Genomic DNA, 27,386 nt, shown 5'->3' on the forward strand with positions numbered 1-27,386 from the left:
CGCCTGTGCCCACACGCCTCCCCCCCGCCACTAACACACGCCGTCGTGCTCTCACAGGTGCACCAGCACGTGCACTGAGACGCACACACGCGCACACACGCGCACGCACCCGTGCCACCGTCGCAGACACCCACAGCCGGTCGCTCTCGCAGATGCGCGCACACCCCCGGCCTCCCCCGCGAGGCCCCGTGACGCCGGCCCGGCTGGGGGCGCACCTGCACGTTCTGTAGCGCCAGGTTTTCCCGGCGGCTTCCTCCGTGAACCGCGAACAGAGGCCTCTTCCCCGTCACCAGGCTGAAGATGCCCACGACGGCCTTGACCGCGGGGTCGATGTCGAGACCGATGTGGTGGCTGTGAGGGGAAAGGGCAGGTGTGCGCAGGGCCGGGGGCACCCGGCGCGTCCACGTGCGGCGCGGCCACCCCTGTGGAGCTCAGGAATCCCCCCCCCGGCCCCCCCGGGGAGCCCTGTGTCCGGACGTGCCACGGAGATGCCCACGGTACGTGGTGCTGTGGCTGGACTGTTTCCCTGGGCACCACGTTCTCGGGGGTCCTTCCGAGGTAGCGGGTGTCAGAAGCCCCTTCCTGAGGCCGAACGACGTCCCGCCGTGGGCACGGACCGCATCTGCTCACTGCCTCGTGTGCCAAGGGACACCGGGCCACTCCTACATTCTGGCTGCCGTGCTCGACGCTGCCGTGAACACGGGGGCAAAACGCCTGAGTCCCCGCTCTCAGTTCCTCCGGGGACGCGCCCAGGAGCACTGCTGGGTGGGGCCGGTTTGGGCTGAGAACAGAGGACTCTGAAAGGACCGAGTCTCCCTGACCGGAGAGGTGCCCTCTCCGACCCTGCTCCGGCCCAGGGAAGAGGGGGGCGGGCCCTCACAGCGCCAGCCCACTCCCCAGAGCTCGGTCCCGGGCTCCCACACCGGGGGGCACATCAGCCCCGGTGGCCGGTGTCTGGGATGCCAGCAGGGGGCGGGGACGGAGGCGTGGGAATCCGACGCGGCTACGGGGGGCGGGGGGAACAGACACGGTTTCCCTAAAACCGGGCTCGCGCCAGCGGCCCCTCTACCTGCCGATCTGCCGGGCCAGCTCCGCGGCTCTGTCACGCGTCTCCCGGGAGGAGTTCTCGCTGGCCATGTAGCAGGTCGTCAGCACGCGCCCGCAGAGCTCTCGGGGGTCCCGGGGCGTGTAGTCGAGCTGGTCCACGATGGTCCGGACGTCGGCCAGCACTTCCTGATCTGAGAACCCGCAGACAGCAGGCGGTGCTCAGGGCCCAGACCCTCTCCTCCGCCCCGGGGGCCGTCCCCTCCTACGCGGCAGCCCCCTCGCTGGCACGCACGCCACGGGGATGTCTGACACAGAGCGCGCGGGGGAGGCTTTCGACCCGGGTTTGCCTGACCCCGAGGCCGTCCACGTTCCTCCCTCCAGGCCACGCTTCGGGCACACGGCCACGGCCGCTCTGGCCCAGAGCCCCGGGAAGGGGCTTCACTGGCCTGCTGTCCCCAGGTCCTGTTGCGACATCTGAGCACATCGGCGGAGCCTCCCTCACCCTTGACGGCCGGGACCCGGGGTTCGCCTCACCCCGTCCTCTGAGCCCCGGAGCCTCGCTCAGACCAACGGACGCCACCTACTTCCGTTATTCACGGCCTCGCAGACCTGGCGACACATGGAGTAGACGAGGCAGGCGGTGGCCGCGCTGTCCACGCCACCACTCAGGGGCAAGAAGAAGCCGGCCTGGAACGGGTCAACCAGAGGCGGGTGTGGGCAGGGCCTCGGGGAAGCGACGCGCCCAAACCTCAGCCCAGCTCCACCTGCAAACCCTGACGGGCACCCACAAGAACGTGTGGGCGTCAGCGCTCTCGCCGTGGGCCGCGTGTTCCGGATGGATTATTCTAGAGGGAAAACAGACCTCGCGCTGCGATGAGCATCTAGGACTAAACCCCGGTAAGTTACAGACGTCACGACACAGAACCAGTGGGACATGTATTCTGTTCCCTCTGGACGTCATCAGATGGGACCCCAAAGGCGGAGCCAAACCCCCGGGGGGCGCTCTGGCGTCTGGCTAACGTGGATTAAGCTCCTGACCGAGGCACAGTGAAGCAGGGCTCGCGTCGGGGGAAAAACCCACCAGCCCACCACAGAACCGAACAGAACACTGGAAATCTTACCTGCCGGCTGCGTCTTAAGAAATCCCAGAGCCAGCAGGCGGGTCCAAGGCTGCAGAAGAATGCGAAGCGTTAGGGCCGGGGGCTGCGGACCCGTCGGCAATCTACCCCGGGGGCAGCTGGCCAGGCGGGAGCGGGGCCAGTGAGAACGGCCAGCAGCGGCTGGGCCCAGCGCCTCGTGAGAATTAATGCCCTCTTGTCTCCAGACAGCGCTGGGAGAGGGGGCATGCCTTTGGCTCACTTTAAAACAGGAAAACCGAGACGCAAAAGCAAAGGGCAAGGCTAGTGTGCCCAAAGCCCCCCACACGAGGGAGCCACAGGGCCGGGAGGGGGAGGGGAAGCCAGGCCGTCCGGCTGCGGCATCGGCGCCCTCGACCCTGAAGCAGCGCGGTCTCCTCCTAACCAAGCAGCCACCCCGGGCCGGCGGTGAGGCCCAGCCGTCCGCACTGGCTCGGGCCCCTGCAGCGGGCGAGGGTAGGGGCCGCGGGGACAGCACGACCCCTCCGCGTGCTCTCGGGCGGCCACCTGATCTCCTCGGCGGGACTGTGGTACTTCCACTCGAGGGGCTCGGACAGAGGCTCCAGCAGGTCCTCGCGGGACGAGAGGGCGAAGTCCACCTTCACTCGGGGGTAGGGGCTCGCCTTGCTGGCCTGCCGACGGAGATTCACGACAGTGACGCCCCCTCACAGGCCGCTAGGGCCGGCCGAGGGACAGACTGTCAGCCAGCGGGAAGGCACGTCAAGCCCACAGCGGTGGCCCCACCCCCGCGGGGCGGCTGGAGCCAGAGAGACGGGCGGTGGCAGGCTCGGTAGCCTCGTGCGCTGAGGTGGCCCCTCCGGGGATTAAAGCAGAGTGACCGTGCAGCCCGGCGGCCGCGCTCCTAGGCGCACACCCGGGGGAAGCGGGAAGAACGCCCGCGCAAAAACTCGCACGCACGTCGACAGAGCGAACTCCTCACAGACCCGGCGTGGGGACGATCTGAGTGTCCTCGGCGGATGGACGGTCACAGTGTCGTCCCGCCCAGGAAGAGGCATGAAGCCCGGACACCCGCCACAACCCAGATGGGCCCCGCAGACGGCTTGCTCAGGGACAGAGGCCGCACGAAGGCCCTCAGGTTCATGGTTTCATCTCCGTGAAACGCCCACAGTGGGCGGGTGGGGGGCCCGGGCTGGGGGCGGGATGTGGAGTGGAGGTGGGCGGGCACGGGAAAGTCTCCTTGGGGTGAGGAGGTCCCCCGCTGCCAGGACACCGACGAGGCGATGGCTGTGCGGCCCCGTGAGCGTGCTACATCCCCCGAATCACGGGGTGCCGGGGACATCCCAAGAAGCTGCTGTCACAAAAAACCACAAAGGGCTCCGGGGCCTTTGTCAAGCGTCCCGCGTGTGTCCACGAGGACTCACCGCCAGGTTTCGAGATGAAATCTCTGCCCTGTAGCTCCGGACGTCCTCCAAATCCAGCGTCGCGGTGAGAACTTCCTGGAGGAGGGGGTTTCGAAGGGAACGCGTGACTGCTGGGTAACTGGGTGGTTTTCGCAGACGCGCCAAACTGCACACGACGAGTCCCACCTTCTGCGGCAGGGACTGGGGAGCTGTGGGCCCCTAGGGGCCCGGGGAGAGGGGACAGCCAGCCAGTGTTGTTGCTGACCTGCAGCCCCGCCCTCTCGCTGCTGCCCCCAGAACCTCCAGTGAAGTCGGACACCTAGCAGCGGTCCCCTAATCACGGCACAGGATTCTGCTGATCAGTATCGGCCGGGACCTCTGAGCCAGCTTCTCTCTTCTTAGACAGATGCATGGGAGACAAGGGCCCCTTTGCTGCTTTGGACGTGGTTGTGTGGAGACGGGATGGCTGGAGCTGCTGCAGCCATCCTGTGACCATGAGAGGCAACCCAAGCTCCAAGCCCACACAGGGGAAGGACAAGCCGGACAATGGCAGACGGGTGGTCAGAGCTTCGGCAGTCCACGCCAGTGCCCCTGCCTAGGTGTGCTGCTGTGTGACAGCGGGTGACACTTCCCTGCCTTCAAACCCAAGTGAGACAGGGGTATGAAGAGTCAAAAAACACCACAAAATAGGAAAACAATTAGATTTCCAAAAAATCCCAAAAAAGAGAATTTTAATTTCATTTTAATTTGTCATATTATTTCTTTTTCTACAAAAATAACTCCTGATCAAATTATGTCACCGTGACGTTGTCTCTTCACGTACAACTGTGGGACAGTGGGAGCTAACCGGCACAGCACAGGGGGACACAGGACGGCCGTGGCCACCCTGCTCCTGCACCGGCCCCGTGGGCAACTCTTGCTGTCAGCACCGGGCCCGGGCCACTCTGGACGTGCCACAAAGACCAGCAAAACGGGGCTTGCGTTTGTCCTCCCATCATTTCCCGAAGCGAGAGGCCGCCAAAGCCACCCAAAGTGCAGACCCCTGGGGTCCCAGCCCCAAGGCCTGGCCAGGGCCCAGAACCTGCTCCTCCCGGCACAGGCGGCCCCCTCCACTGCCAGTCAACCCTGCGCAGGGCACCCGTGGCCCTGACGTCCGCCCGCCGTCCCGGCCACGCCGACCCGGCCTGAAGACAGCGGGGCGTTCCCGTGGGACGCAGAAGAGTGGCGCCTTTTTCACGAACTTGACCCGCCTCTACCGTGGCTAATGCCGAACACCTGAAGGCCTGTGGGGGTGCTGTCACCTGGCGAGCACGGCCTGGGGGACAGCTGGGAGGGAGGGAGCGTCCCTTCTGCCAAACTCCCGCCCCCCTCCCCCCAGCAGGAGAGCATCACGGAGTCCACTCGCTCTGCTTTGAAACGTGACTTCGGTTTCACACCTGCTTCCCTCCTAACCCCAGCGGGGCGGCGAGGGGACCAGCGTCCCCTCAGCGAGCCGAGTGCAGAGGGAACGAACGGGAGGGTTCGCGACCTGGCGTGAGCTCGCGCTGCCGTGTCCCTGCGGACCTGTCTTCCGCTCCCCCCTGCCCCCGAACTAGCATTTCCACCCGACCCCCCGAACACGGGTGGTGCCGCACGAGGGCCCCTCGCGCCCGCACAGCCGAGGGTCACTTGTGGCGTCCGCACGGCTGGCGTTCATGTCCGTCTCCCGTGACAACAGCCATTTTTTTGTCCTGAACTTGAAAGACCTGTCGGCGCACAGACAGCACGGACACGCGCCCTCGCTGCAGAGGGCGCATCTCCCTCAGCTTCTCAGAGGTCGGCCCGGTCAGGGCAGGACGGGACAGGTGTCTCAGCCTGCCTTCCTGGTTGTCCCCCGCCACCCCGAGCCCCAGGGCTGCAGCGACGCCTCCTCTGAGCTCACCCCACGCCTCCCTGCACAGACGTGCCTGACCCCAGCCCGCTCGCGTGTCCAGGGAGACCAGACGGCCCACGGAGGGAGGCCTGCCCCGGGGGAGCCTCGGGGCTCCCAGGACTCGGGGCCAGGGCGCTGTGAGGCCCACGGCTAACACAGGTGGCCCGGACATGTGGGGAAGAGCCAGCGGGTTGCGTCAAGTGGCCTCACCAAGCTCCCCTCCACCCTGCTTCTACGGATGAGGCCCCTGCCGAGGGACACCCTCCTGCGGGGACCAGGCGGTGCCTGCTCACTCCCTGGGGGACTGGGGCTCACCAGCTCTCCTGTCACGACACAGCCTGCCCCCCACAGCACCTGCCTGCTCGCCTGCCCCCCGAGTGTGACCGTGGGGCCGGGTCCTCCCCCCAGGCCGTGCACGTGTGACCCTCGCGCTGTGGTGGCTTCATCTGTCCGGGCGGGGCGGGTGCTGGCCGCGGGGTGGGGTGGGGGGGGCCCGGAGACGACAGCCCAGCACGAGGGCTCGGTCACGGAAAGGAGCAGATGCCCCCGGGGTTTGCGAGCTCGCTCTCACCACGTCGTCCAGGGAGAACTGGGAGCCCTGCGCCAAGATGTGGCCGTTCATCGCTATCAGGGCACAGCCATCGTAGTATAGTCGGTCCCCGTCACAGCCCTTCTGATTGGCCAGCAAGTAGATCCCGCCGTTCTGGAGAATGCAGGGGGCACCGACATCACCGTCCCTTCCTCGGCCCTCCCAAGGCCTTAAACAGCGCCCTGCAGGGAACCCCCCCGCCCCCCCCGCCGCACTTTCCCACAGAGAAAGTGCCTGCACGGGGGGGGGGGGGGGGGGGGGGCACAGTAGGGCCCGGGACAGTGACCCGCCGGCCTTCCCAGCCTCCAGGCATCACGCCCAATGCCCCTCCCCTCACTGCCCCCCAGCACCCCTCACGCACTGACTGTCGTCTCTGACACGGGAGGAGGAGGGTCACGGAAGACAAACCCCACAGCGTGGAACAGAGACCCAAACCCGCCCCTCGCGGGGTCACGCTGCCCAACAAGGGCAGCGCCTCGGGACAGCTCCCCGCGCTCCAGCTCGGAACCACTGAGCGTGCGGCCAGCGCGTCACTTGTCCCTCGATGGTGCCTCGGGCCCCAGGGACCTGACGCCGGGGCAGGAGGTGCCCTGCTTGCCTCACAGGGTCAGGGGAGGTCGGGCGCGTGAGGCCCCAGAGGGCGAGTCAGCGCCCGTTTGCAGAGCGCTGGCCGAAACTGCGGGCACCGATGCCCGTCGTGCGGGCCCGGCCCTGCGTGGGCACCGGGGACTCGGGGGTGTGAGGACGGACGCGGCACGGGCCCGCGGCACGCGTGCTCCAGCATGGCGGCCCAGCGCCTACCTTGGTGGTAGCCATGGTCACCAGATCCACCCTGGCGTGGGCTTTGCGCAGCACGTGGTGGCTGCCCGAGGCGTTGGTGAAGATCTCCACGCCGTCCAGGCCCATGTCCACGTGCGGGCTGCGGGCAGACGGCGGTTGACGGCAGGATGGGCCCCGTGCCCCGCCCGCCCAGCCCCGCTGTCTCCACCCGCCAGGCCGGGGCCGGGGCTGACCTGTGGGGCGTCCAGAGCTCCTCACAGATCTCGCTCCCGATGCAGGTGTCGCGGGTGGCCAGCACCGCGTCTCCAAAGGGCACGGTTTCCTGCGGTCAGAGGACAGGAGGGCACGAGACCCTTTGGCCGTCCCGTCTGGGCTGCGTCCCGACCTCACTGCCCTTTTTACTTCCAGCCCCAGTGAGTCCCTGCCCAGCTGGGGAGCACTCCCCACCCAGGCGGCCCGGCATCTCCCCTGCTGACCCCCGGGGCCTCTGGTCACAGCGTTCACTAGGCAGAGCTGTGCTCTGAGCTGCCACAGGGCCCTCTGTGGCCCCGGCAAGCCGTCACTCCACTCCGGAAGTTTCCATTGGCACAAATCCCCGTCGCCATCATCGTTATTAAGAATAAAGGGTTTTGGGGCGACTGGGTGGCTCAGTCGGTTGGGCGGCCGACTTCAGCTCAGGTCATGATCTCGCGGTCCGTGAGTTCAAGCCCCGTGTCGGGCTCTGTGCTGACAGCTCAGAGCCTGGAGCCTGTTTCGGATTCTGTGTCTCCCTCTCTCTGACCCTCCCCCATTCATGCTCTGTCTCTCTCTCTCTATCTCAAAAATAAATAAACGTTAAAAAAAATTAAAAAAAAAAAGAATAAAGGGTCTTGGGGCGCCTGCGTGGCTCATTCGGTTCAGAGCCTGACTCTTGATTTCAGCTCAGGTCATGATCCCAGGGTCGTGGGACTGAGCCTCATGTCAGGCTCTGCACGGAGCACGGAGCCTGCTTTTCTCTCTCTCTCTCTCCCTCTGCCCCTCTCCCCTTGTCGTGCACATGCTCTAAAAATTAAAAAAAAAAAAAAAAAAAAAAGAAAGCAATAAAGGGTCTCGTTTGTCCAGGGTCACTCCACGCCTGCCAAGGCCCGAAGCCCTTTTCGGCATCATCCGTGCTCCCAACAGTGTGACCGGATCGTCCCACCCGTGCCAGGAATGACCCAAGGGTTATGCGAGAAACCTGAGAAAAGTGACCCTGCTCCTGAGTGGCAGGGCCAGAAGCAAGCGTGTCTGTCACCAAGAGCCACGTTAACAAGCCACGAATGGCGGCATCCCAGGGCCCGGGCAGAGCCTCCCCCGGGCCAGCAGACGAGGTGCCGGGGCCTCCGTGTGCTGACCGGTCAGGCGGGTGTGGGACGCTCTCAGGCACGCGGACAGCCCTGACTTGCTGTCTTGGCCCAACTTGGCTCCCTCTCTTGATCCCAAAGCTACAGACGTGGCAAGAACTGATCCTGAGACAGGGAACACGGCCGAGCACGCTGGGTCGAGTTCCCCGATGCGTGTGCCTGAGTCCGACACCCCCGGCTGCCGAAGGCAAGAACCACGGCGTAAACCTGGCCCTGCTCCCCGTGGCTGCGAAGAAAGCCCTCACGCGGGACCCCATGCTGGCCGCTGGGCACCTGGCAAATAGCCCACGGGGACGGCCGGGACCCACACGCCATCTTGCCGTGGGGCGGCCAGGGCTCAGGGCCACAGGGCCCAACGTGTTCACGTGTGGCAGGTCCCGGGCTACCCTTCCCTTGTTCCCGGACACGCCCCGGAACTTAAATCCGCGGACGGTCACCGGGGCCGATTCAGGCCACCGCCCTTGGTCAACCGCCAAGCCAAAGCCCTGCAACTTCAGACCATACCCCACAAGGGCTCAGTCATCTCCAGCGGCAAGGCCTCCAGGACACACTGGGACCCCACAAGGATGAAACGGGGTGCAGCTCCCAGTCAGGGCTGTGCCGACATGCTTCAGACACGGGCTCCCCGCCAGACACACACACGGACACGGGGAAACGCACTCATGGGCGCGTTCCGCGTTCTGGGTCAGGAGGATTTTCAAACTAGCCCGCTGCTACAGTTCACGGTCAAATGAGTTTCCGGGACACGTGGGAGGTGACCGGACCCGGCTGAGCGCCCCTGCCCAACCTTGGCTGTGCCCGTCCCGGAGTGTCCACACAGGGGGTGCTGAGCCCAAGCCGGCCCCTCGAGGAGCCTGGCTCAGGAATCAAACCCAATGGCGGTGATGGAATCTGGCTCCTGAATGGGGGCAGCCGCCCAGCGGCCAGGCAGCCGCCGTCCTCCAGGGAAGAGGCAGAGACGGTCAAGAGGCAAATGGAGCTGGAACCCGGGAGGAAGGAGGGGAGAGGGACCCCCGGTCCAGCTCGGGTCCGTCCCTAAGGTCCAGCTGAACCCCTGCCGGGCCCTCCACTGAGGGAGTCCGGACCCTCATGAGCTGCCGGAAGGGCAGTAATTAGGGGCGCGGAGAACCTGGCGGCGTGGGAAGAACTGCGTCCCACTCAAATTTCTGTGCTGGGGTCCTGACCCCCAGCACCTCTGAATGTGACTGTATCTGGAACCGGGACTTTCCAGAGGTGATCAAGGTGACCACGGGGTCCTTGTAAGAAGAGGGGATCGGGACACAGACACGCACGGAGGGACAACCCCGTGAGGACACAGGGAGAGGACGGCCGGCCACACACAAGGAGAGAGGCCTTGGGAGGCCCCGGTCCCGCCCACGCCTGGACCTCGGGCTCCGGCCTCCAGGACCGGGAGTCAAGTATCTGCTGTTTAACAACAACCCGCACCCCCTGCCCTCCGTCTCTGGTGCTCCGTTATGCAGCCTGAGCAAATTAACACACTTCACACCAGAATGGGACCTCAGACAGAAACCAGACCAGTCAGGCCTCCCCCCGACACCTGCTCTGTGCCCCTGGCTTCCAACCACCCGTGGGAAGTGGCCAGAACAGGGTTTCAGCTGTCACCCCAGCAGCTGCCACTAGGAAGAGGCTGGACGAGGCCCCCCCGGCTAAGGCTGGAGATCAAAGCTCTAAAGGCCTGGCCCAAGCCAGCTCCAAAAGACAAGAGATTTCTGAAGCTGGGCCTTCACAGAACGAGCAGGCAGCCAGGTAACGTCTTGCTTGGATTTTGTAACTAGAACCCTCACACCCCCCCCCCACCCCCCACAGCTTCCCGGGTGACCCGGAGGCCCAAGCACCAGCCCCGGCAAGGTGGGGCGGGGACCCCTCCCCCAGCTCCCCTGGGGCCCCAGCACGGTGGGCCGGGCGGGAACGAGGCAGCAACCGACAGGCTAGGCTTCCGGGGCGCCACCCTCCCTCCTCGTGCAGGAACCTCTCCCCGCACGCCAGCCAGGTGCCGCTGTGGCCTCGGCCCACAAGGGCCTGCCCCCACGGCACACCACGGCCTCCAAGAGCGACAGGTTCTGTCCCCAGAGACTCACCTGCTTTGTCAGGCTCTGCAGCATCCGGGGGAGAAAATACTCCTCTGTTTGCCTGGGAGGGAACAGCACAGATCTGAGGATGAGCATCTAAGCCCCGGGGGAGGGATGGCATCTGAATGGGGACAAAAATCGGCCCGGGAGCTTCCAACCGATGTGGCAGCAAAGGACTGTAGGGCATGCACAGGTGCCCTGAGCGTCCGTTCAAGATAAAAAGACGAGGACGTTGGGGCGCCTGGGTGGCGCAGTCGGTTAAGCGTCCGACTTCAGCCAGGTCACGATCTCGCGGTCCGTGAGTTCGAGCCCTGCGTCAGGCTCTGGGCTGATGGCTCAGAGCCTGGAGCCTGTTTCTGATTCTGTGTCTCCCTCTCTCTCTGCCCCTCCCCCGTTCATGCTCTGTCTCTCTCTGTCCCAAAAATAAAAAAATAAAAAAATAAAAAAGTTGAGAAAAAAAAAAAAAAAAGACGAGGACGGGCGTGTTGGCGAAGATGCTGTGCATTTTACTCGGTGACACCGTGGCGCCCAGTGAGCTCCCGCCGGCTGGCTTCCCGGGGCCTTGGTGCCCGGCACTCCCGAGACACACGTCACGGGCATGATCTCCAAAGAGGGGGCGTCCGGGTGGAATCCCTGATCGGAGTCTCTGAGTCAAGATCACGCCGCGCTCGCCCAACACGCAATTACAAGCCTAAACGATAAAGTTACGCTCCAAACGGAGTAAGACGGACCGAGTCGAACACCTCCCACGCCGCCCCCGGACAAGGCATCCCCAGGTGCCACGCTGAAAGGCAGAAGGCGCGAAGCGACGCCTCCCGAGTCCGACCGCAAAGGGGCTGTTACGGGATACCGCCTGAAGACGTTCTGTGAGCTGTGGCTCTTGCTCCCTTCTCAGAATTCACGGGAGCCTCCCGCGGTGACCTCAGTGGTCGCTGCCTAAGTAAACCACAAAGCTGGGAAGCTGGAGGGCGATGCCTTCTGTCCCGCGCTAAGGCCGGGGACAGGACCTCCCAGCCGCCTCGCCGCCCCACAGTGAGTCTGCGATCCACCATTCACGGTTTGCCGCCACGGGTGTCGCTGCGTCATGATGAACTTTAGAGGGAGGAGCCGGCCGAGGCCTGTCTCTTCCTCCGCCTGCACCCCCCGCAAGATGCACCGAGCACCAGCCCGGAGCAGGACCGCCAGGGCACAGGCGTGCTCACCTCCGCTCTCCTCCTCTCTGCCCCGAGGCCCGCCCTCACCTTGTACCCGGCCGGTGCGTTTCGCAGGTTCACCGAGAGCCAAAAGACGCCGTGTAACAGTCCCGTGCTGCTGCCGTAGCTAGTCACTCGAGGCTCGGCTCAGGCCGGCCCGGGGCCCCGCACCTGACTGTTCGCACAGCCTGCCCCTTTCTCCGGCTGGACGCCCCTGCTTCTCAGCCAATGCCGTCCGGAAAGATCCCAGCACGCACTCCCGCCCAGAAACCATCCTTGGCCGTGCTGAACACAAGTCTTCTCCGCCCCTCGGGGGCACCAAGAGCCCCTGCGACCCCTGTGCCTGGATCTGGGGTCCGTCTAAGAACACAATGAAAACGAGTAGGTTCTTAAAGTCTCTGCACTCGAGCATCAGGTTTTTGTTTGTTTTGCTTTCTTAAGAGGCCTGGAACTGCACTTTGAACCTGTCGTGGGTCCATTACGAGGGCGGGGCCACAGTAACCCGGCCGTTTTATCGTTTTATCGTCTGCATTTTGGCACAGCTCCCAGGTGGCCTTAATGTTGCCAAAATGCGAGCTGGTCGCTCCGGCTCGCCGCCCCTTCCACAGGCTCGAGGAAATGCGCGAGGCTGAAGGAGTCACAGTGAGACCCACGCGCCCGCCCCCCCCACCCCAGGCAAGAGCTGGCACGCTCCCAGTAAATTCAGAGACAGCACGACCCCATAAAAAGTCTCAAACGAGAGATGATCGGATGCTGGAAAAAGATGAAAAGCGAGCTTGTGAACTGGGAAAGGAATCGGAAAGATGTGCTGATCTGGGCAGCCCCGAGCAGCACCAGACCGGAGCCTCCAGCAGACTCCTGCGCAGGGCGGACTCAGGGGGATGAACCCCAGAGGAAGTACAAACAAACGGGCAGAGTAGAGGAAAGACACGTACGATATCCAGGGACACGTGACCCGCACACAGCGGAGGCTCCTGGACAAGAGCGAGAGAACGAAATCCTTTGAAGGTGGGAAATTAGAAAATGTTCCTGAAATCAAAAACCTGACACTCACGTCCAAGACACTCACGGCTCAGGGCGCCTGGGGGCCCAGGCAGTTGAGTGTCCGACTCTTGGTTTCGGCTCAGGTCGTGATCTCCCGGTTTGTGAGTTCGAGCCCCGCATCGGGCTCTGTGTTCAAGCCCGGAGCCTGCTTCCAGTTCTGTGTCTCCCTCTCTCTCTGCCCCTCCCCCGCGTGCACTCTGCCTCTCTCGTTCTCTCTCAACAATAAAATAAACATTAAAAAACAAAGAGAAATGATGCTTGATGTAAGGAAGGATGAGAAAATGAAAAAGAGCTCTTAGAGAATAGAAAGTAGACGGATGGAATCTTCCAGGACGTGGGAAAGAAAGGTCACGACAATTAGAGAAGCTGGTCCGGGAGAGTCTGATCTCCGATCAAGAGGCATTTCAGAAACAGAAAACAGAGAAAACAGAGCAGGAATCGCCCAGAAAGGACACGACGTTCACCCAAAACACGGGGGCCCTGGAGAGCCGAACACGGGAGCCCGGACACCCGCACCAGGGCTCACAGGATACAATTTTAAAACACCAAAGACGAAGAGAAGCTTCTGCGAGTGCCCACACAGAAAATACCCCCGAGAGCGAAGAAGAATCCGCACGGTGACCCCTCACCGAGGGCACAAGCCTCCAGGCAATCCTTCACACGATACCTCCAAAACTAGGAAGGAGCATTATTTCTAACCTATAATTTGTTTTCCACTCTGCAAAACTGCTCATCACATGGAAGAGACAAATGAAAACACTTGCAGGCAGGCAAAGTGCCAAAAGTCCACCTTCCGTGGATCGTTACTTAGAAAAGTGCGACTTTGTGATTTATGATGAGAAGGCACATTTGGTCTTTCTGGAGCTGAGCTCCCGAAACCCTTAGAATTTCCTGCGACAGGAGCCACCGTGTCCTCGTTACGTCGTTATGTCGTGAGTGGCGTGGAGAAGGGTCCCAGGGAGGGGCGCTGGCTCCCTGGGGAGCGGGTCGGGGAGCTGGACTTTCCGTCCCCGTCCCCAGACCTGGGGAGAGAGCCAGGCCGGGGGTGGAGTTCAGGGGCCAAAGGCCAACGACGTAACCAATCAGGCCTGTGTAAGGAAGCCTCCGTAAAACCCCGCAGGATGTGGTTCCGGGTTCGGGGAGCTCTTGGGTTGGTGACCGCGTGGAGATCCAGCGCACCTCCGCGCTCTCCCACCCACCTGTCCAGAGCATATCCTTGTGTGTTAGAGCCGTGATCTAGGAATTGAACCCAAGGTGGGGGCGTGGAACCTCGAGAATCTACTGGAAGCCGTGTCCCAGCGAACGAGCCACTCGTCAGAGATGAGTGAGGCCGGACGCCCACCAGCCCGGGCGAGAGAAGCCCCACGTGCCCGTGCCGGAACCGGGTGGCAAGTACAAAAATCCCGTTTTCCCACATAAAAATACTGACCATCCGAAAATCTAACGCTGAAATTCTGTTTCAGCAGCAGCAGCGACGATAAATGAAAAGCAGCAACCATAACAAGAGGACAGGGCAGGGCTGCTCAACCGGGGACGGTCTTGCCCCCGGGAGACATCTGGCAACGTCTACAGACACCTGAAGTTGTCACAAAGGGACGTATCTACCGGGAGGTCAGCCGCTGCACAGCTTGCCACACGGACGGCAGTCCCAGAGCGACCAGCTGGGGCCGAGAAAGCCCGGCACACGGGGTAACTGGAGATACAAGGTGCCCCGCGAGATTTCTGTGATCTGTGACAGGTCATCTGTAGAGCAGCAGCATCAAATAGCAGTACTTAGGGGCGCCTGGGGGGCGGGGCTCAGTCGGTTGAGCGTCCGGCTTCGGCTCAGGCCATGATCTCACAGTCCGTGAGTTCCAGCCCCACGTCGGGCTCTGTGCCGACAGCTCAGAGCCTGGAGCCTGCTTTGGATTCTGTGTCTCCCTCTCTCTCTGTCCCTCCCCAGCTCACTCTCTCTCTCAAAAATAAATAAACAGAGGCGCCTGGGTGGCTCAGAAAGTTAAGCATCCGACTTCGGCTCAGGCCGTGATGTCACGGCTTGTGGGTTCGAGCCCCGCGTCAGGCTCTGAGGAACCTGCTTCGGATTCTGTGTCTCCCTCTCTCTCTGCCCCTTCCCTGCTCGTGTTCTGCCTCCCTCTCTCTCTTAAAAATGAATAAACATTAAAAAAAACAAAAAACAGCGGTACCTAAATGGCAGGAACTTGTCCCAGACTCTCACGTCTCTACCCCAGTGACCTGGGCCACACACAGGGAAGACCTGAGACAAGCGTCCACAGGGCGGTCACAGACCATGCCCTTTGGTGCCGGGCACCGTGACTCACCGAGTCCTGGACCAGGGGGTAAACCAGCGTAGCTCCCGATAGTTGCCCTCGTTTGCCAAGGCCATTTTGGGCCTGATGAGCAGGATCCTCCTACAGGCGGGAAACCGAGGTGGCCCCTGAGATGAACACCCGGTCACGAGGGGCACCCGTGGCTCCACGCGCCCCGGACGGTGGACGGACGACCACAGAGCAGCCGAGGCCCGGCAGGTGCACGCCGTGCGAGCAGCCGACGTCCAGGGGCCTTTAGGGGAACGTGACAGACCGCCCTCCCTCCGATGACTTCTGGCCAACAGGGCCACGTGTCCCCAAACCCCACCCTGAGGTTTCTCTCCACTGAAGGTGGCAGTGCTGGGCGGAGGCCAGGGGAAGCAGTGACGTCACCTGCCCGAGGCATCGGCCCTCACCAACGACCAGGCGTTTCCAGAAGACGCCTCCTAGCACAGGGCTCCAGGGGCCATGTCTGGGGTGGGGCGTGCGGGTTCCCCTCTCCCCGCGGCCACCTACCTGTTGAGAAATATCACCCTGCAGTTGTAGCGGACGTTCCGGTGCATCACAGGCCTGCGGAGAGAAGGCACACACACGCGTCCTTGAACGGCAAAACCACACGTCTGTTTTAATACGAAGCCTCCTCGGGCCCTTGAAGAGGGTCACAAGGCCCCTCTGTGGCTTTTCTCAAAGTTAAAAACGAGCCAAGGGCTCTGCCACGATTTAGACTCTGAGACAAAAGAGGCTCTTCTAATGTTTATTTTTGAGGGAGAGAGGGAGAGAGAGTGTGTGCCAGCACATGGGGGAGGGGCAGAGAGAGAGGGAGACAGAATCTGAAGCGGGCTCCAGGCTCCGAGCTGTCGGCATAGAGCCCGACGTGGGGCTCGAACCCTCGAACCCGGAGATCATGACCTGAGCTGACGTCGGCCACCTAACCGGCCGAATCCCCCCAGAGCGCCCCCGGGGCTCTTCTAAAGGAAACACAGTCAACCCCTGTTGCGGCTGTTCCTCCTCCTGGAACGTTCTCAGACCTGTCAGTGGCCTCCTCCCTAGCTCTCTGCACACACCCGTCACCGTTTCACCTCTGTCCCCTCCCAGCCTCATGCACCAGCTCTGTGCCTTCCCGCTTCTCCTTCAGACCACTCCTGACCTGCCACCTACACCCCTTTTAGAAGGTGGGTCTCCTAGGGGGTGAACAGATTCGCCCGCCGCTCTGACTGGACCCCGCCCCGACCACCTGGGGTGCTCCCCTCTGGAGGTCAGGGGCAAAGCTCCAGAAGCCAGTGCTCTGCTGGCCCCGGGCAGGGGCGTGGCTGCACAGATCAAGGATATGAACGTTTTGTTCAGGAGCTTATAGGCCCAGATAAATGCTAGATTTCGAAGGAACATATCTTCATAAGTTGGTGGTTAACGTTTTAAGAACGAAAACAGGATTATAAACGCCAAGTCAACAGAAGAAAGCAGAGCACAGAAAACCAACCTCAGACAAGGGAAAACAAGAGGACGACAAGATGGCCAGGCCACTTAGCACAACCGCAGGGACCAGCCCCCGTGGCGGCTGGATCAGGAGCCCAGGGACGGCCCCGAGGCCCAATTCCTCACCTTCCTTGGCGAGGGGGACTTTGCAGAAGTGATGACAAAGGCGGCCCGGGGCCGCCCAGGACAGTCCCAAGTCCTTACGCGAGGGGGGAGGGGTCAGAGTGCAGACACGCGCACAGAAGCGGAGGTCGAGGCGAGCCTCCGCTGGCTTCGAAGGCGGAGGAGGCCCCGAGGGTTGCTGGCCTCTCTCTCTCTGCGAGAGCCTCCGGGCTGACCCATATTTAAGACTTCCGACACCCAGAAACACAAGACAAAGTTTTTGCGTTGTTTCTGTGTTTCGCTGCCACCATCTGTCACGGCAACAACAGAACGGGGAACAAATACAGTCCACGTACCGCCACCGATCGTGATAAACGTGGACACAGCGGGTTAAAAATCCCATCTGTGCGCTGCTTACGCTAGGCCCTAGGTCGTGTCACAGCGACGTGGAAAATGAAGCAGTGGGTTCGCGTATGGTGCACCTGCACCCCCCACGCCTGCACCCCTGGAACCTGCCCCTCGTTCGCCTGCACCTCTGGAACCCGCGTCCCATGTACGTGCCCCATATACGCCTGTGCCCCTCGGAACCTGCGCCCCACGCACCCGCCCCCATGTACATCTGCGCCGCTGGAACCAGCACTTACATTCCCACGTCACAGATGATATCCTGAGTGACTGGAGACTCCAAAAGGGCAGCCAGGACTTGGAGCGAATGCAAGAGGGTATCCGACTCGTAATAATGATCCCAGCACCCGTAGCCGCTGCAGAGGAAGGGAACAGCCAGGTGAGACCTGGAGACATACCAGGTGAGGGCGGGGAGGGGGGCCGGGGCCCATGGGCCAATCGGGTCAGATGTGCAGGGGCGCGACCAGGCAGTGGGATCTTTTTAAAGCCTCCTGGCTGATTCCACTGCGCAAGCAGAGCTGGGACCGCTGCTACAGAAGAGGATGCATTTCACGGGAAATGAAGAAACCCCAGGCCCTTTCTCTTCACTTTCGGTTACTATGAGAAATTCTCTCCTGTCAAGTGTCTGCCCGTGGATTTTTTTTTAAACTTTTAATGCAGCCCAAATCACACTGATCTACAAGCAAAAGAAACAAGGCTGGGTCCACAGGAACATGTTTCCAAGCAGCTAAGATCGTTAATATCGTTCCAAACACCATTCACAGAGCGACTCCTGGTTCTTGCTACAGACACTTGTGCTGGAAGCAGGCCGAATGGTGTCCCCTCCCCAGAAAGGTGTGTCCATGATCCTGGCCCCCAGAACCCATGAGTGTGACCGTATAAGAGAAAAGGGTCTTTACAGAAGTAGTTAAGGATCTCGAGATGAGCCCAGATGGCCTGGGCAGGTTGTGTATCCAATAGGAGGACACAGAGAAGGGGGGGGGTGTGTGGAGCCAGAGCCGGAGGGACGCGGCCACAGGACAAGGCGCTGGGAGCAGAAGCGGGAGGAGGCAGGACGGATCCTGCTCTGGAGCTTCTGGAGGAAGTGGGGCCCCGCCAGCACCCCGAGTCTGGACTTCTCTCAAACCGCGAGAGAACAAATTTCGGCTGTTCGAAACCCCCCTCCCCCGGCGTGGGGAGCTGCGTTACAGCACCCCAGGAGACGCGTGCGGCGCTCCGGGACGTCGTCGAGGGTGGGATGCGTCAGGGCAGTTTCCGGGAGCCGGGGGGGGGGGGGGGCCAGTAACAACGCACGGAGTGTCTGTAAACTGCTTCTAGGCGTTCAAAGGCTTTCCTGCCTACCACGCAGCAGCCTGGAAGCGACGTGCCAAGTGCTGGGCAAACTGCGCACACGGACGCAGACCCCCCAACTGGCACTTGCATATTGAATGCCTGGAAAGCATGCCTCCCCGCCTCTGCTTCCGAGAGGAAAAGCCACGGTGGTGAGATGAGAACGAGGTCGACGAGATGTCCCGTGAGGGCTCAAGCCCTGGGCTAGCCTTTCCTTTCCAAGGGCAGAGTCCTGCTCCACGGGATTCATGGCCTGGCAGCTCCCGGGCCACACAGGCTACCAAACAGCAACGCGATGCCAGAAGTCACGTGCCTGATGTCCAGCCATCGGTTGACCCCTCGCCCCTTTGGCCGGCCGGCAACTGGAGGGGCATCTCATAGCGGGGGCTGTCGGCAGGTGCCCCCGGCCCATTCTGGGTGGGCAGCCTTCCATCCGTGAAGCCTGTAAAATGGGCCCAGAGGACACAGCCAGCCTCTGGGTCCCATGAGTCAGCCTGCCGCAGTGGCACTGGCCCCTCATTCTCCTTCCAAGTGTCCCTCTGGGGTGGGAGCTGCCTGGCACCAGAGACAAGAAGACGGCGTGCCCAGTGAACGGACTTGGCTCGACTCCTGCCCCAGCTTCCTCTCTGCAGACTGTTGCAAATAACTGTGAGCCTGCTCGGCAGGCTAGAAACCACCGGAAGCCCAGCTCAGCTGGGCCCTTATCCCTGCTTGATACAAGTATGCCGCCCTGGGGTCCTGTAGCTAAACTCCTCCCCCTTTTAAAATGACAGGTCCAGATTTGGAGACCGGAGGGTGGGGTGGGGAGAGAACAGGGCAAAGGAGGACGTAACCTGGAGGTGTCTCGGCAGCGACTGCACCCGGGGGACAGGGCCGTTGAGGACAACCCTCCAGTGGGAAGAACAGACCGAGACAGGAGCTCAGGAGCAGAAGTCACTCGGACAACGCAGGACCCCAGGGCTCTGGCCGCCGGCTGAGAAGCATCTTAAAGACCAGGTCCAGTGCAGGTGAAAACGCTCTTGGGTATTATGGGAAACACCACCCGAGCTGAAGTCAGGAGTCCGAGGACAGAAATCAAGCTAGCTAGAAAAATGACAGGCGTGGCCTCAAGGACTAACACAAAGAAGCCTGTGAGGAGACGCTTTCTGTCTACACAGCCCCCAGGAGGGACTTCTGATTCCACAAACGGCGAGGACCTGGACACACAAAACAGGAACACAGAGGAGCACGGAGGGCGGCTGACGTGTGTCACAAACGAACCGTGGCTTGCAGTGTGGCAACCAGTTGCTTCCTTTTGAGGAAGGGACAAGGAGGAACCAGCTTCCCGATCACTGGAAAAAGGCAGGGCAGAAGGGAACGCCGACACTCGCTTGTGGAAAGATGCGGAGACAGTGAGTGAGACCTGTTTGTGGCTGGCTATGAGAGTGAGGACTTGGGAAGGGTGGCGGCAGACAGAGCGGCCCAGCCCGGGCGGCTGAATCTCAGCTCCTCTCATGACCCGACACGGGGCTCCAGGCTTGCCCGGGCGCCCTCGCTCGGTGACGCGAAGCGGGCCCGCTCACGGGTTTCTGACGCCCCTAAACAGCCCTGCACGTCCACACCTGTCCACACCTGCCCCCTTCCTTGCCTTTCTGCTGCGGGGAGCTGATGTGGATACCTCTGCCTTCCCCGCCCTGGGAGTCTCTGTGTGCCAGTCTCACCATATTTCCAGTTCTGGTCCAAGCCTGTATGTTGCTCCTTTGCATTTGGCAATTTCGATACCTACACATGGAGGCAGAGACAGAAAGATTTCAGTACCTGCAACGTGTTCAAGAGCAGACAAAACACCGCTGCAAGCCAGACAACAACCAAAAGCACTCGGTGATCTCTCTGACCCCAGGCAGCCAGGGACCAAGGACAAGGACGAGACCCCCTACACACCCTGCTTACACCCTTTGGAAGCAAGACGCTGATCCTTAGCCCCTTGGGGGAGGGGGAGGAGGAAGCAGTCAGTCCCTGGTAGTTTATTAACAAGTGGATGCGGAAGACCGTGTGCAGGGAGGAGGCAGGCCTCCAAGGAGCACAGCCTATGGCGGCACCAGCAACCTCTGCTTGGGGACAGCAGCGCCCAACTGCACCTGCGGACAAGAGGCCAAGAGAAAGGAGACCCCGCTCTGGCCACCGACCGCCTTGCTCCAACCCGATATGCTCTGAGCCCCGAGGAGATGAAAACAGGTAGATGTTGGGAAAAAAGAAAAAAAAAAAAAGGATGACGGTCTGGAGGCACGTGGCTGAAAAGATGCTGTCATTGGTGCCATTCCGTCGTGGCTGTTCTTAGTGAGCCCTCTCTCGGGAATCGGCTCAGAACAAGACGGCTGGGGTAACCTGAAGGACGGCCCCTTCACGTGCAGGTGTGGGCTGCTGGACCTTCCACCATCAAAGAGAGGCTGGTGCTGAGGCTAAAGAGATGCTGGCCCCACGACAACCACACCCTAGTCTCTAAGCTTGCAGGCTCACCCCTTACTCTGCTTGCCTCTTGGGGCTGGCTTCTCCCAAAGTCTGCCCATCAGGAAGATCTATAGGCACCAGAGACCGTAACAGCCCTCCCGCTGGTCTTAAGGGTTGACTGGCTTCAAGTTCATGCACTCCTTGCTTGCGACCTAAGTCCTCGGTCTGTAGCAGAACTGACCCACTGTCCTGAGACCTGCAGACCACTGGCCTTGAGGAGAAAAGGACCGGACTCTCCCAGAAGTTAAGGCCTGACTGCGTTCGGAAACGGCGGCCGCAGATGCCAGCAACTGTGCCCAGGGTCATGTCCACATGCGACTGCCCCTCCCCCCCAGGCACCTGCTTCTCCCGCACCTTCCCCTTCAAAACCCTCCGGCTCCCCACCCCCATGGGGAAGATGGCCTTTGACACATAAGTCCACCAGGTTGCCGGGTTCCTGAATAAAGCATACTTTCCTTTCCCCCGTCACTTGTCTCTCCAGCAGCCAACTGCAAAACCTGAGTTTGGAACCAGTTAGGTGCAGGCTAAGCCGCACGGGACCCCAGGATCATCTGAGGACAGGCAAGCCTCATCTCTCTCATCCCCACCTCTGCCTTCCCGGTGACACTTTTCCCAGTGCCCGTGTACAACACGTGTTCCCACCAGGCATGACAGACCACCCCCAACTCACGAGCAGCCCTGGGCACTTGCGGGGTGGTCCTTCTGCATCATCTTACCTGTCCCCACGCCCACCCCTACGAGCTTCCACAGAGCAAGGATGTGCGTGTAACAGAATCGAGCCAGCCGGCAAGCCTGGACCTTGCCCCCGCCCCATCCCGCCGGCCCCCAACCCCGTCCCCCCGCCCCTCCAACCCCGTCCCCCCAGTTCCACCGAACCCCCAACCCCGTCCCTCCTCCCCCCCTCCCGGTTTTCCCGTCAACCCCCGTCCCCCTACCCCGGTCCCCCTCCACCCCCCTCTACCGTCCTCCCTCGCTCCCCCCAGTTCCACGACCGGCCCCCACCCCGCCGCCCCCAGACTCACTCTTTAAAATCCTCTGCAAATTGCCCTCGAAGTCCAGGGCCCATTGGTTGAGCGCGCAGGTGGCCACGGTCACTTTCCGACCCATCCCGGCGGCAGAGTCCCGGGCACTTCCGGGCGCCGCGCGGGTCCGGCCGGGACTAGCGGGCTCTGGACGGCGGAGCCCCGGCGGCAGGCCCCGCCCACGCCCCGCCCACGCCCCGCCCGCCCGCGGCCGCGCCTGCGCAGAAAGGAGGCCCGCCCCCCCTCCGCGCCCCGGGTTGCAGGCCCGCGACCCAGCGCGGGGGGCGGTCGCTGGGTTCTGGAGCGCGGTTCCCCGTTTCATTACGCACCTCCCCACGGAGTGCAGCCCGGGTGCCTCGGCGACTCGGCTTTTCCCTCTCCTAGTGTTAGATACGCTGTTTTCATGGTTTTTCTGCGGTGTGGCGCTGCATGGTGGGCCCGGAGCACGAGCGATCCGTTGCGTGCTGGAGGCTTCCGCACCGTTCGCGGCGCTGTGCCAAGGCGCGCGCGCGGTGTCTCCTTCGCGGCCGCCTGGCCTTTCCCTGGGTCTACGGGCGGCTTCTGGGCTCAGCAACACGCCGTTGCCACATTTCTCCCCTGAAGCGCTTGCCGCACCTTTCACCACCAGCCGGCTTTCACTTAACGCATTTCCTTCTTGAATGCCTTTAGGGTACGAATCCAGTTGGTTTTTTCCTTTTCCGTGTGAATAAGTAACTCTCACCATCACTGATGGAACAATCCGTCTTTTTCTCTCGACCTCCGTTGCTTCTTTGTCATACACACGTTTTCACATTTAAAATACATTCCCCCCCACCCCACGGGCGCCTGGGTGGCTCAACAGGTTGAGCGTGGGACTCTTAATTTTGGCCGAGGTCATGATCTCACGGTGTGGGATGGACTCCCACTGGGCGTGGAGTCTGCTTCTCCCTCTCCCTCTGTCCTTGATTACCTGAGCGCCCTCCCTCTGTCTCTCAAAATAAGCATTTTATAAAGTAACACTTGTTTATACTAGACAATTTGGGAACTTGAGAACTGCACATGCTAATTTATTTAATCCTCACTCTAATCCTTCCTTCTTGATAGCTTTCATTCTCAGAAACCCCTCAGTTTTTTTCAGGCTTCTGCTCCAAGATCTCTTGCCCCCAACAGCTGATTCCAGGCCTAGGGTGGGAAAGAAATACACTTCCAACATCTGGTTGTTGCAGGAAATAAGGAAGTGCTCAAAGAATGATGGGGACATGCTATTTTTAAAAAAGAGGGGTGCCTGGATGGCTCAGTTAGGTGTCCAACTGGCTCAGGTCATTATCTCCCAGTTTATGAGTTAGAGCCCGGAGACAGGCTCTGTGCTGACAGCTCAGATCCTGGAGCCTGCTTTGGATTCAGTGTCTCTCTCTCTGCCCCTCCCCTGCTCGTGCTCTCTCTCTCTCTCAAAAAGCAAATAAACATTAAAAATTGTTTTAAAAATTCAAAAGGAGTCACTCTGAAGGGGCTCCCACTGGCTAAATATGGGACAATATCCAAAGATAATGTCCTCTTTTGAAAAAAGATTAATGACAGTACAGACAGTAGAGAACTCAGTGAGTAAAAAAAAAAAACCCATTAGTCCATACTGACCAAGAAATGAAGAGAGGGAAATCTTTTCCAAAAAAATGTCAATAAACGTGGAAGGAAAGATAATGAAATTAGAAAATCACCCCTTTACAAGAAGTAAATGACTCAGGCAAGGGTCCTCATTAAATGCAAGATGACTGGCTAAAAGGTTATCTGGAAGCAACATAGTTACAGTCTCAAAGTTTCACTCCACGGATTATTTATTAATTACCGAAGGAAAAATGGAGACTTCTGGCCGCAGCCACCTGATCACCAGTAATGGGATGCAGGGGCATCCCGCGGCCTCCTGACATGGTGCGTGAAGACATCGCATCATCTCTTTAGTACATTGTCCTGCCCCAAATGCATTACCTAAATGCAAGGGTGAGGAAAACAGCCAAATCCAAGTTGAGAGACAAGCTGAGAAAAGCTTGCCTCTTTGACTCTTCAAAATCGTGTCATGAAAGGGCCAAAAAGACACACAGAAAAGAAAGAAAGAAAGAAAGAAAGAAAGAAAGAAAGAAAGAAAGAAAGAAAGGAAGGAAAGAAGGAAAGAAAGAAAGAAAGAAAGAAAGAAAGGAAGGAAGGAAGGAAGGAAGGAAGGAAGGAAGGAAGGAGGGAGGGAGGGAGGGAGGGAGGGAGGGAGGGAGGGAAGGAAGGAAGGAAGGAAGAAAGAAAGGGAAAGAAGGAAGGAAAGAAAAAGAAAGAAAGAAAAGGTAAAAAGGCTGGGACTGTGCTCTAGATTAAGGAATGCTAAGGAGCCTTGACAACTAAATGCATGGTGATTCCCAATTGGATACTGACTTTTACTGATAGCTGTAAAGGACATTATGGGGACAATTGGGGGAAGCTGAATATGGACATTAGATAATAGCATTGGGTTGATGTGAAATTTCCTGAGGGTAATGCATTTTATTTTGGTAACGTGAAACATGGTTGCTGAAGTATTTAGGAGGAGGACGTCACCTGCAGTGAATTAATAGTTGAGGATAAAAAGTGGGGTAGAGGTGATAGAAAGAAATAAATTGTGGCAAACTGTTGTCAGCTGCTGAATCTAGGTATATGGGTGTTCACTCTAGTCTATGTTCACCTGGTTTGTATGTTTGACATTTTTTCAAAATAAAAAAATGCAGGGGAAAAAAACCTGTCACTATGAGGGACACAGAGGTGTGCCAATCAGATCCGGATGCAAACCGAGGCCTTAGGCCTTCGTCCCAAATGTTGGCCTGCAGACACCTTCTGTGGCCCACCCCTCCAGGGGCTGCTCGAGTTGCACAGCTGCCCTTCCCAAGGCCATGTCCTTGCAAGGGTGGCCCTGTGCCCTTTTCCAGACGCAGGAGCATGTGGCTTGGGCATTCCTGTCCAGGAGGACGGCTGTGGTGTGCTGTTATCACCGGAGCTGTCCCGTGCGCAAACACGTCGCCCAAGGCCACCTTGCATCACAGCTCAACTTCTCCCTCCTTCCACCCCTGCTGCTTCTTCCCCTCCCACCTCGCAGGGTGATCCCGACCCTAAACTGCGTCTCCCTCACTTCTGGGGAAACCAGACCCGCCGGGCCTCCCAGCAGAGCCCCCTCCGACACCCCCAAATCAAACTGGTACACGCTCAACCTCTCCCGCACTGCGCGCATCCTCGCCACACCACCTTCGTTATCTGACACCCTCCCTATCTGACGCGGCCCGAGCAGGTGCGGGGTCCCGCTGGCGCCGCCCTCCCGCCCGCCAGCCCGCCAGCCGCGGGGCGGGCCCTCGGCCGTCAATCTCGCGGCCCGCCGGCGCCGAGTGGCGCCTGCGGTGGCCCGGAGTCAGCTCAGGGGGTGGGGAGAGGCGCGCGGCCAATCGCGGGTCTCGGGGCCGCCGGCCGCGCCGGGGCCGATTGGTCGTCTGTAGGAACGCGTCAGCCTGGGGGCGGGGCTTCGGGTGGGCCCTGCCAGGCCGGGACTCCGGGACGCGGGCGGGTTCGGAGCCGGGCGCTCAGGTGAGCGGGGGCGGTGCAGCAGGTGGGGGGCCCGCGGGTCGGCGGGGCGTGCGCGGGTCGAGATGCTGTGCGTGCAGGTGAACCGGCGGGGGTGGTCGAGGGCGGGGTGCCCGCTCTGTGCCCCCCTGAGCTCTTCCTGCAGCAACGTGAGTAAAGAACCAGGCGCCACATCGGGTGCCCAGATTTAAGACGCGGGCAACGAGGGGCTGCCCAGTGGAGGGAAGAGGACCTTTTGTATCCTCTTGGTAGCGAAAAATGACCCGCTCAGAAGAGCGTAATTCGGCGACTTTCTTCTTGATAAAATGTTGAGGAGTCTTTTTTTTTTTTTTTGGATGCATATCCAGTTTACTTATTTACGTATTTATTATTTAATTTATTTTTAAAATTTACATCCAAGTTAGTTAGCATATAGGGCAACAGTGATTTACGGAGTAGATTCCTTAGTGCCCCTCCCCCATTTAGCCCCTCCCCCCTCCCACAGCCCCTCCAGCAAAACTCTGTTCTCTGTATTTAAGAGTCTCTTGTGTTTTTGTCCCCCTCCCTGTTTTTATATTATTTTTGCTTCCCTTCCCTTATGGTCATCTGTTTTGTCTCTTAAAGTTCTCACATGAGTGAAGTTATATATTTGTCTTTCTCTGCCTAATTTGGTTTAGCGTAATACCGTCTAGTTCTGTCCACGTAGTTGCAAATGGCAAGATTTCATTCTTTTTGATGGCCGAGTAAGACTTCATTGTATCTATATCCCACATCTTCTTGATCCATTCATCCATCAGTGGCCATTTGGGCTCTTTCCATCCTTTGGCTGTTGTCGATAGGGCTGCTATAAACATGGGGGTGCATGTGTCCCTTTGAAACAGCACACCTGTATCCCGTGGATAAATGCCTCCTAGTGCGATTGCTGGGTCGTAGGGTAGTTCTATTTTTAGTTTTTGGAGGACCCTCCACACTGTTTTCCAGCGTGGCTGCACCAGCTTGCATTCCCACCAGCAGTGCAAAAGAGACCCTCTCTCTCAGCATCCTCGCCAACATCTGTTGTTGCCTGAGTTGCTCATGGGAGCCATTCTGACCAGTGTCAGGTGGTGTCTCGCTGTGGTTTTGATTTGTATTTTCCTGATGCTGAGTGATGTGGAGCCTTTTTTCATGTGTCGGTCGGCCATCTGGATGTCTTCTTTGGAGAAGTGTCTATTCATGTCTTTTGCCCATTTCTTCTCTGGATTATTTGGTTTTTTGGGTGTTGAGTTTGCCAAGTTTTTTATAGATTTTGGATACTAACCCTTTATCTGATGTGTCGTTTGCAAATATCTTCTTCCATTCTGTCGGTTGCCTTTTAGTTTTGCTGATTGTTTCCTTCGCTGTGCAGAAGCTTTTGATTTTGATGAGGTCCCAATAGTTCATTTTTGTTTCTGTTTCCCTTGCTTCCGGAGACGTGTGGAATAAGAAGTTGCTGCGGCCGAGGTCAAAGAGGTTTTTGCCTGCTTTCTCCTCGAGGACTTTGATGGCTTCCTGTCTTACACTTCGGGCTTTCATCCACTTTGAGTTTATTTTTGTGTCTGGTGTAAGAAAGTGGTCCGGGTTCATTCTTCTGCGTGTTGCTGTCCAGTTTTCCCAGCACCCCTTGCTGAAGAGACTGTCTTTATTCCATCGGATATTCTTTCCTGCTTTGTCAAAGATTAGTTGGCCATACGTTTGTGGGTCCATTTCTGGGTTCTCTATTCTGTTCCATTGACCTGAGTGTCTGTTCTTGTGCCAATACCATACTTTCTTGATGATGACAGCTTTGTGATATGGCTTGAAGTCCGAGTCTGGCTTGTTTTTTTTCCCCAAAAATACATGAATAGCTGGGTTATGGGCGATGAGAAACAGGGGCCGTGAGAGGCCCGTTGTAAAGTTCAGAATAACTGCTGATAACAGCTAATCTTCCTGGGTGCAATGCCAGGTACTATTCTAGCAGGCAGCCAAGAGCGTTTCTTGGAACCTTCTCTGAACAGCACCTGGTCGGGTTTGGAGACTTGTTAGTCTGAGAGTAATAGAGACTGAGAAATACAGACCTGCCCAAACTGAACCTAGGATGAAAACGGATGATAAAGATCAGAATCTGTGAGAGGGTGATTAGCTGCTCTCCTGGTGCGAAGACAGTTCTTTCCAGAGGCCGGGTAGACCT

At 59.7% G+C, this 27,386-nt stretch overlaps 1 protein-coding gene across 3 annotated transcripts in view; it reads right to left on the reverse strand.

Moving 5' to 3' along the window:
• NADSYN1 (NAD synthetase 1) overlaps positions 1-21,816 on the reverse strand; it is a 35,808-nt gene extending 13,992 nt beyond the window's left edge. For 2 of the 3 annotated variants that reach the window (XM_086676611.1, XM_086676613.1), the window contains exons 1-15: positions 21,659-21,816; positions 19,850-19,910; positions 17,060-17,176; positions 15,357-15,410; positions 14,853-14,942; positions 10,307-10,358; positions 7,059-7,147; positions 6,847-6,964; positions 6,028-6,159; positions 3,566-3,640; positions 2,691-2,815; positions 2,169-2,217; positions 1,632-1,734; positions 1,070-1,238; positions 216-351 (exon numbers count right to left, since the gene is read on the reverse strand). In XM_086676611.1, the coding sequence (XP_086532737.1) occupies positions 216-351; positions 1,070-1,238; positions 1,632-1,734; positions 2,169-2,217; positions 2,691-2,815; positions 3,566-3,640; positions 6,028-6,159; positions 6,847-6,964; positions 7,059-7,147; positions 10,307-10,358; positions 14,853-14,942; positions 15,357-15,410; positions 17,060-17,176; positions 19,850-19,910; positions 21,659-21,743 (1,455 nt within the window). In that variant the 5' untranslated portion in view covers positions 21,744-21,816. The remainder of the gene's footprint in view (positions 1-215; positions 352-1,069; positions 1,239-1,631; positions 1,735-2,168; positions 2,218-2,690; positions 2,816-3,565; positions 3,641-6,027; positions 6,160-6,846; positions 6,965-7,058; positions 7,148-10,306; positions 10,359-14,852; positions 14,943-15,356; positions 15,411-17,059; positions 17,177-19,849; positions 19,911-21,658) is intronic. The other variant, XM_086676612.1, reaches the window with a different exon arrangement.
• Positions 21,817-27,386: the final 5,570 nt, after the last annotated feature.

Source organism: Puma concolor, chromosome D1 (genome assembly GCF_028749965.1).
Source record: "Puma concolor isolate L17-30 chromosome D1, mPumCon1.1.hap2, whole genome shotgun sequence".
Taxonomy (NCBI): Eukaryota; Metazoa; Chordata; class Mammalia; order Carnivora; family Felidae; genus Puma; species Puma concolor.